This window comes from Electrona antarctica (assembly GCF_951216825.1).
Source record: "Electrona antarctica genome assembly, chromosome: 3".
Classification (NCBI taxonomy): domain Eukaryota; kingdom Metazoa; phylum Chordata; class Actinopteri; order Myctophiformes; family Myctophidae; genus Electrona; species Electrona antarctica.
In genome coordinates this window covers 11863106-11873178 of record NC_136808.1, presented here as the reverse complement: position 1 = coordinate 11873178, position 10073 = coordinate 11863106, and the positions used below count along the sequence as shown (strand labels likewise).

General features: G+C 51.1%; 1 protein-coding gene across 1 annotated transcript in view; it reads right to left on the bottom strand.

The window, feature by feature from the left end:
• LOC306919635 (CUB and sushi domain-containing protein 1-like) overlaps nucleotides 1-10073 on the bottom strand; it is a gene marked incomplete at its 5' end in the record, with an annotated part of 687041 nt that overhangs the window by 83906 nt on the left and 593062 nt on the right. Inside the window, 2 exon segments of the mRNA XM_079496199.1 lie at nucleotides 7379-7450; nucleotides 7604-7720. Of these exon segments, the coding sequence (XP_079352325.1) occupies nucleotides 7379-7450; nucleotides 7604-7720 (189 nt within the window).

Sequence of the window (10073 nt, the reverse complement as noted above, 5' to 3'; positions counted from 1 at the left end):
ATATTTTGGCAGTCTTTGCCATGGCTGGTTGTATTATATAGAAATTTCACGAAATACCTTTCGTTTATGGGGTAGGTTTCCTTCAAAACCTAGCTGCAGAACATTATTTTATGTACTCCCAGGACAGAAAATTCTAGAATTTTCGCTGTCCTGGGCTCTAAGGGTGACGTAGGAAGCCACGCCTATCCCGTATAGATACCTGCGTGGCTACGTCAGCCCTCATTCAACTTTTCTTCTGCTAAGCTGCGAGAACGAACTTTAACATTCCAGTGTGTGCAGGGTAATATATCTCGCAAACTCGGCCGAGAGATTAATTCTTTAGGACCGTGAGATCTCTGGCACACTCTCGAAGCAAACAGAAGGATACTTCTCGAGAAAAAAAGCCGAACTTCGACACAAGTGAGTTCTAGGCAACTTGTTGCTACGCTAGCTTGTCGAAAAAACAGCTCGCGCCTCTTTTTCTCTCTCGCTAAAGCTAGCGTTTGTTAGCTTAAAGCTATCGATAGTTAGCTTAGCGCTACTAGGCAGATACGCCTGTGGTCTACTATTACACGCCACGAGGAAGATAAACCTGTGGCTGTTAAGCACTCGGACTCCTCTCTCTACAAGCTACCATGTCGCTGACGAGGGAGACCCAGCCCGGGGAAAGACGCCATCGACGACAGCCGGTGCCCGCCGACTGTCAAGAAGGCCCCAAACAAAAGACGTGCTCCACCTGGGGATGCGGGAACACGATGTCGGGCAAAGACGGGCATGACGAGTGCATGTATTGTCTCGGCCTCACCCACACCCGTGAGTCCATGGAGGAAATCGGTCCCGTTTGCCTCCATTGTGAGGAAATGGACGACGACGTCCTAAACAACAGGCTCGGACGTGTCCAAAGGTATTATGACAACTTTGCCGCCCACGGACTCCGAGAGAGGAGCCCCACTCCTCCCCCGCGACGAGCTCGCATACAAGTCCCGCCAAAGGGGCTTTGGCCCCGCGTCACCACCGGAGAGGGACAACGAGCTACCCCGAGACAGAGGCTCGACTACTCGGGCAACAGAGCCCCAACCGGAGCCTCTTCTTCAAGAGCAGCACCTGCCGGCGCTAGCCGAGACAGGTACGCTACTTCAGCCTCTGCAACCAGGGCTCACGAGGCCACTGACTACGAGGCTCATGGCGCGAGGCCAAGGGATACCTTCGCACCGCGCCGCTCTTCCCCAGCTCCACGTGCTCGACAACACGTCGTGCAGGCCACCATTGAGTGCCCGCCCAGACATACAGCTAGACACAGACAGCCTGCTGTTGCACCCAGCTATATGGTGGACCGCCTGGACCCTTCCCCAGACCGCGCAATGTCTCCCGGTGGGGAGCATTGGACTACCAGGGAGGAAGGGGAGCTTCGTGATGACGAGCTCCCTTCCTTCCAGGAGCAACTCCAGGACTACCACGTCCTGGACGAGGCCTACGCGGACGAGCGAGATGGCCATGATGACCTCTCCCTCGGGGACTACGTCAGCACCACTCGTCGCCCCTTCGACGACCTGGATGCCATGGACATACAGGAGCACCAGCAAGCCAGGGCTCCTGTCCCCCCGCCTCCTGTACCCCCCATGGATGACTCCAATATCTATGAGATATACAGGAAGGCTAGTGCACGTTGTAACCACACATGGCCTAAGTCAACTGTCAAGGTACTACCATGGGAAGGCAGGACTGATGAGTCCGCCCCCCCCCCCTGCACCTAGAAGACAGAAGCTCCCTATGGCACAGGGCTTCGAGGAGGCCATGATGCACGCCTGGGACGAACCCCTCCTGAAGGTGGATTTTCCCAAGGCCAGCGCCAAGGGGCCCAACGACATACCAGATAAACAAACCCTCGCCATAGACTTCATGCCAGCTATGGACAAGGCTATAGCGGCCTACCTGGCCAACCCTGCAGCTCCTAGAGTGGATCACCACGTAAAGGAACCGCAGCTCCTGTCCAGCAGCGTGAGGGAAGCCTCAAAACTGAACAAGTGGCAGTATGCACACATGTCCTTCGTGGCGAAGGCCCTCAATGCAGGAGCACTTCTCCAGGGTTCCATGAAGAGCCTCCTCATTGAGATGGGACAGAAGTCCATTAAAGTCCAGCTAGCGGAACTGCCAGAAGACCTGGCCGAGTTACGCCGCCTGAACCACGAGATGGCCACCCTCCAGAGGGACTCCACTCTCCACAACGCCAAGGCAATGGCATGTTCCATCCTCCAGGAGAGATGGCGTTGGGTCGATCAGACCAGCGCCATCTCCCTGGAGACAAAGAAAGAGTTTGTGGCTGGAAATATCCACCCAGACAGTATGTTTAAGGACGCTCTGGCCAAGATGTCAGAAACCATCCAACAGCTCGAGTCCTCCACCAAGACGATGAAGGCGCTCGAACCGCTGGCCAACCAGGCCGCCCCGGTAGGCCGCCCCAAGGCTAAGAAGGCACCCTGGAAGGCCAAGACCGATGACAAACCCAGGTCCCAGGACCGGAGCGGAGATAGACAGCGACAGCCTGCAGGCCGAGGCAGAGCAGACCGCCGCACCTCTCCGCCGCCCTACAAGGCCAGGAGCGCTCCCAGAGGCCGAGGCCAGGGGAAGCGCAAATGACCTGCCCGGGCCGGGTCATCTTCCCCACCACACTCAGAGTTCAAGGCCAGAGGTGGGGATCACAGATCTCACCTCAGAGCCTGCGCTGAAGCGCTTAAAGGGGCCTATACACAGTGCTGTGAGCACCGTTGTACAGACCCCGAAAATTGTTATGTGCAATTCACATGTGTATGTTTTTCCACGTTGTTCAATAAAGAAAACAAAAAAACAAAAAACACAAAAAACAATAAAACCAACTCTGAAGGGCATAGGCCCAGTGGGAAAGATAACCCACACTGTGACAGCTTTAGCTGTCACAGGCCAGAAACTCCACGCCAATTTTTTCCAAACTCAATACCGAAAAAATTCACTAGAGGGAGACATTTCACACAAGGTAAGTCTTCCCCTAGGCAGGCCATGCACGACGCTGACAAGCACAGGGAACCCTTTGTCACGTCATCTGTCACAATGGCGGATATCCGGGGCTTCCCCGTGGATAATCCGTACAATTCAGACAGGATACAGGCTACAGTTCGCCTCGAAACCGCCCACTTCCAGGAAAATTATTTTCTCAGAAGCGAGCGGGCAAAAGGCCGCCATTCTGCAAGAGGAAATCAATTCATTAATGCAGAAAGGCGCCATCACAGAGGTGGCCCTCGACCAATCAATGAACGGTTTTTACTCCCGCTATTTCTTGGTAAAGAAAAAGGGGGGCGGACTCCGTCCCATTCTAGACCTGAGGGCATTGAATCGTCACTTAAAAAAGCTGCGATTCAAAATGCTTACTCCACCAGTCCTCCTACGCCTAATTCGCGAAGGGGACTGGTTTACGTCAATAGACCTGCAAGACGCATATTTCCACATTCCGATTTACCCGCCGCACAGAAAATTTCTGCGCTTCGGGTTCAGAGGAAAAGTGTACGAGTACACAGTCCTTCCCTTCGGAATGTCACTGAGTCCCAGAGTCTTCATAAAGTGCACCGCGGCAGCTATCGCTCCGCTCCGACAGCAAGGGATCCGTCTCGCTACATACGTAGACGACTGGATCCTACTTGCAAACTCCCCACGAGAAGCACTGTCGCACACACATCGTGTGCTCAGCCACCTCGACTCGCTTGGGTTTATAATAAACCACGAGAAGAGCATGCTTATGCCAACACAGTCAATAGACTTTATAGGCATAACACTGAACTCAATCTCTTACACGGCCCGCCTGAGCCAAGAGAGAATAGACGCAACACTGCAGTGCGTGGCGTCATTCAAAAGGGGACGCTCGATTCCTTTTCATGCATGCCTCCGGATGGCGGGGTTAATGGCCTCTGCGGTCTATTTAATCCGCCTAGCAAGGCTACATATGAGACCTTTCCAACGTTGGATAGGCTCTCTACATGTACCAATGCACCGTCGGCACCAGAAGGTAACAGTAACATCACAATGCATACTAGCCCTTCAATGGTGGTCAGACAGGAAAACCCTCTCAGAGGGCGTCCCCATGGGAAAGCCTCTGATCAGGAAAGTCATCACCACAGACGCCAGCATGACAGGCTGGGGAGCCACGATGGAAGGACTCACAGCCAGAGGTTTATGGTTGGGGCCACTACGTGCCCTTCACATAAATTACTTAGAGCTCATGGCAGTCTTCCTCGCCCTGAAACACTTCGAGCAGCGCATCCTGGGTTGCCATGTCCTAGTCAGGACAGACAACACCACGGCCATGTGCTACATCAACAGACAAGGTGGACTCAGGTCCCCTCGTCTTCATCAACTGGCTCAGAAACTGATCCTGTGGTGCAACACACGCGTCCTCTCAATAGTAGCGTGTCACGTCCCAGGTCTTCTGAACACAGGGGCAGACCTGCTGTCCAGAGGACCTCTCCGCTACTCAGACTGGTCACTACACCCTCATGCAGTGGCCCAGGTCTGGAGCAGGTTTGGGAAATCCAAGGTGGATCTCTTTGCCACAGAGGAGAACACGAAGTGTCCCCTCTTCTTCGCAATCAGGGGACCATCAACGTTGGGGCTAGACGCTCTGTCACACCAATGGCCCAAAACCCTTCTCTACGCCTTTCCCCCGCTATCCCTCATCAGCCCCACTCTGGACAGAGTGAGGACTCAGGGTCTGAAGGTGCTCCTAATAGCCCCGTCTTGGGGGGTCTGGAGGTCGGAAATAACCCCTCTCCTCTACGACCAGCCGTGGAGAATTCCCCTTCGAGCGGATCTCCTCTCTCAAGCGAGGGGGGAGATCTTCCACCCTCACCCCCAGGACCTAGACCTATGGGTCTGGCCCGTCAAAGGGTGATGTTGACTGCCGTGGGTCTACCTCCGAACGTAATCGAAACGATTCAGAAAGGCAGAGCCCAGTCAACAAGGGACCGTTACGACACAGCCTGGCGCGTCTTCGAGCATTGGTGCTCACGAAGACCAGACCAAACAGTCCCCTACCAGGCCTCAGTGATCGACGTCCTGTCATTCCTGCAGGAGCTCCTAGACAGCGGTCTAGGCCTCTCCTCAGTCAAGGTCCATTTGGCGGCAATTTCTGCCTGCCACCCGGGCTTTGATAACCAGACGGTGTGGAAGCACCCGCTGGTAAAACAATTCATGAAGGGTGTACGCAGGGAACATAGGACATGCAGATCCCTCGTTCCCTCGTGGGATTTGTCCCTGGTTCTAAAGGCTCTGGCTACAGCACCCTTTGAACCACTACAAACCGTGAGCCTCAAGCTCCTAACCCTGAAGGTGGCTCTCCTGATCGCACTCACGACAGCAAAAAGGGTCAGCGACCTACATGCGCTCTCGATCTCTCCAGACTGCATGAGGTTCGATGAGGGGTCGACCAAGGTCACCCTAAAGGCAAACCCTGCCTTCATTCCCAAAAATGCTCTCTCAGTGTGTGTGCCAGTGAACCTACAGGCTTTCCATCCCCCGCCGTTCTCCTCTGACGAAGACAGCAGGCTTAATTGCCTCTGCCCAGTCAGAGCTTTACGCATATACGCGGATAGACTGGCTCCTTTCAGACAAGGAAGCCAACTGTTCGTGTCCTGGGGTGCCAGGACCAAAGGAAAGCCCGTCACGAAGGTCACTATCTCTAACTGGATAGTGGAAGCCATCCGTCTGGCCTACACTAGCCAAGGCGTGGATTCCCCTCAAGCCCTGAGGGCCCACTCCACAAGAGGTGTGGCAGCTTCCTGGGCACTCTACAAGGGTGTCTCCATTCAGGAAGTCTGCACAGCAGCAAGCTGGTCTACACCCTCGACTTTCGCCACATACTATAACCTAGATGTGGCAGCGCCTTCGCTAGCGCACGCGGTCTTGGGGGCCGCTGCTCAGTAAAGCATCAGGGCAGCATAGCGCTGCCTCCTGCTCTCCACAAGGACTAGGTTCTGGACCCAAAAGGGTCCGAGCCCCTCCCAAAAGGTTTACCTGGGACCCACTGGAAGTTCAGGTCACGGGAGTTCATAAAGTCCCATAAACGAAAGGTATTTCGTGAAATTTCTATATAATACAACGTTAAAGGTTACTTTAGTAACCACGGTTGTATATATAAATTGAATGAAATACCTTTCGTGGAACGCCCTTCTGTTCTCTAAAGCAGAAGAAAAGTTCCGAATGAGGGCTGACGTAGCCACGCAGGTATCTATACGGGATAGGCGTGGCTTCCTACGTCACCCTTAGAGCCCAGGACAGCGAAAATTCTAGAATTTTCTGTCCTGGGAGTACATAAAATAATGTTCTGCAGCTAGGTTTTGAAGGAAACCTACCCCATAAACGAAAGGTATTTCGTTCAATTTATATATACAACCGTGGTTACTAAAGTAACCTTTAACGTTATCAGGGGCTTGAGGTGAGAAGTGTAAGGCAAAGCAGCTTGCAAAATATTGCTCAATCTCCTCCATTATAAGCAGTCGGTAGCCTGGCACTCAGCCTGTATTTTTATTTTGTTTCACTTTATTATTCAGACTGAAAGCCCTTCCCACGACAGCATGTTTCTGGGATGGGCGTTGCAAAAGCGGCAGTCTTCGGCAATGGGTTCACACCAACCAATCAAAATAGTAGCAAAGCAGATGACGTCGTTGTCAATGCGGTTGGTAACCAACAAACACAGTCAACAAGCGCTACTGCATTTAAACAAACACGGTAAAATACGTTGGATGATGATGTCTCTAAAACCTGTCGTTTCTGTAAATAAACTATTTATCATAGTGCGATTTGATTTAATATCCAGATCGATACGGTCGCGAGTTGCCACAGTGAGGGCAGCCATGTTTGTTGTTTGACATCATCGAGTTGAAACGACGCTGATGGCCAATCAGCCGCTGTATCAGATTTTCAACCGAGTCAAACACCGCCATAGACAGAGTCACCACAACTGAATCGCCAGAACATGATTGATATTTAATGGGTGTGGCTAGTGATTAAGGGCTGGAGCCAGGCTAGGCAGTCGATCTATTTGGAGGAGAAGGTGCTTCCTGTACCCATAATCTTTCTCCGGTGTTGGTAATATGGCAGACCGAAGGGTATGACCACTGTTGACTGTGAATAAGTTCATGTGCATGTGTTGTTTACATTCTGGACTTGTTTGGATTCAAGCACAGAGACACATGTTGTTTCGAGTGTGCAGGACATCAGAAGCAAAATGGACTCAAATAAAGAAATGTATTTTATTTACACACTTTAATTTTAGTGCGTGCGTGTGTGCGTGTGTGCGTGCGTGTGACCCGTGCGTGCGCATGTGTGTGTGCACGTGCATGTGTGTGTGCGCGTTTGTGCAGATGTGGAGAAATACCATCAAAGATCTCCAGTTCATCAAACTGTTTCTCGCTGTGAAACATCTCAACATAGATGCTGATCGTATAACCTAGAAAAGAACACATTTTGGAGTCACAGGATTTCACGATATGCAATTACAAATAATTAGAACAAAAGTGAACATAATATACTCACACACACGCACACACGCACACACGCATGCAGCACAGCACAAATACACATACTGAGTGGACTCACTTACCAGGTAAAATATGCAAGAGCCAGGAGCATGTCTGACTGTTGGGATAGTTGCTGGGATACCCTGGACTCAGAATCACTCCTGATGATGAAGTCCGCTCCTCATTGGCTGGGCACTGGGCTGGAGTGGACAGATAAGGGAGACAAAAGCCACGACACCATGACTTATTTGGTTTTCACTTATCCGTTCGCTCCCTCTTTTTCCTTTGTCTCTACTTTGTTGTAGTGTTGCCGCTTCCATCCTTTCTGCTTCCCATCTGTCCTTTTTCCGTTCATCCAATTAGTTATTGTCCTTGGGACATTTTGCAGAGCAAATTTAACACACTAAACTCAGAGAATACAAGCGGCAGCTAATTTAATTCCTTCAATACACCATGGGACAACTGAACCATGCTCTCATTCTTAGGACCGCAGCGTAGAGGCATTGTGTGGAAGCCAGCAACAACGGGGAGCAGTGGAGAGACTGCCTTCACTGCCTAGTCCAAAATGCTGCTGCGTGCCACCTCACAGGCACAAAAAGTCGGACCATATTATTTCCCCAGAAAAAAAACAGGGGCTTTGGAATGGCCTTCCCCTTCATATTAGGGGATTCCACCCAGTCAGTCGGTTTTGAAGTCCTTTTTAACTTTATTACTGCCGCTAGGAGGTGCACACCTAAGGAACGCCACCCGTCCGCTCTAACTCTACTATCCTTGTTTCCTTTCCGGGTTATTCAGGGAGGTGGGGGCTTTTGTTGTGAGCACAGTGATCAGTCGCATTAGCTCAGACCCCTTAGCTATCATTACAACCAGTTACATGTGCTCAGCGATGCGATACAAACTCGCAAATGATTTACGATCGGCAGGATGCGCGACGGCTCACCATGGACAGCGCTCAAACCTTTTGAGATACAGCGCTTTGAAATGGAGGTTCAATGGAGCTGGATTTAAAAATCCCATAGCTGGTGGGGATGGAGGCTCTCCATACTAACCGGAGCAATGATGTAAAAGGTAAATTGACGGTCCCCACTTTCATATATGGAGTATACGGTTGTCTAACCTGATTTTCTGGTGGGATTTTTGAGCAATTTGTGTGAAATGTTCTACACACAATCTATGTTCCATTATCTGAAATCCCGGAAATTTGTACAACAAATATAGCTGCAAGCAGCGATAATAGGCACTTTGAACAGGCATAACTCATAACTCATGCCTCGTCCGTCCGTCTGTCTGTCTGTCTGTCTGTCTGTCTGTCTGTCTGTCTGTCTGTCTGTCTGTCTGTCTGTCTGTCTGTCTGTCTGTCTGTCTGTCTGTCTGTCTGTCTGTCTGTCTGTCTGTCTGTCTGTCTGTCTGTGGTACGTACAGCTACGTACAATACTGCTGGGTGACCTAAAGTGGCACTGTTGAGCAGCCTAAAGGGGCTTATTGCTTGGTCTTAAATTCTTTGGAAAAAAAATACTTTTTTATTTCTAGGATAAAAGAAAACCGAGATCCACATGCTTTGATTTATTGTATATCTAGCCACAGTAGCACAAGCACCTACACACCTCTCCATTCAGCCGACCATGCACCTCCACCCCACCCCATTAAAACAACAATAGCCGCCCACGTATCCCCCACACCCTGGGGAGAGAGACGTTAACAGACTGATCAGGATATTATAATCCCCTCAGAGACTGAAATATATACTCCTGGCTGTGAAGACACGGATCAGCGCATGTGGATCTTTGCTTTGCAATGCAGAAAACAAGGAGTCTGTAGTCCTCCTGTGCATTAAAGAAGCCATGACTGTTGGAGCAGGGATACTATGGGCGGGGCCGGGGATATAGATGAAGCAGCAGAAGCAGTCGCATCAACACACACTGTTAAGTTACCGCGACTAAGACTACATTTCCTGTCAATATTATTCAGTGTAAAATCTAGGTCATTGGGAGGTATAGGGAGACGCTTTATTGTGAAGGGCCCTTCACGGCGCCCGCCGGAAAGATAGTGTTTAAACTGGGCTGTTTACTGGCGCACGTCACAGAGTACCGACGTATTTGCTCCGGTCTGTCAGGTGTGGCTGTGAACTGCAGACTCTGCAGTCGCTTGGTAAAGTTGAGTTTTGATTATTTTCCCCTCTTTGGGTAATCAGTCTTTGAACTGTCAATCTCGCTTTGGGGCATGGCCCTGAGTCCCTCCGCCATTGACTATACGGTATACGGACAGGTCCTGGACCTGGTGAGGGCAGGAGTGGACCATGGTGAGACGTAGGAGGGGCCCGGACAGGAGTCAACCCACAGAGCCTAGTCCTTCCATGCGCCAGATTAATATACCTCCCAGTCCCGGCAGAGCAGTTCCGGAGCAACGGATTGTGGCCCTCATTTATCAAAGCGGCGTACGCCAAAATATGGGTGCACGCCGGAATTACCGCAATTTTCGGCATTTATCATTTCCGCAAAACCTTGAACTTGAACGTGAGCCAGGACAAAAAACACGTCAGCTCGGGAGCTGTCG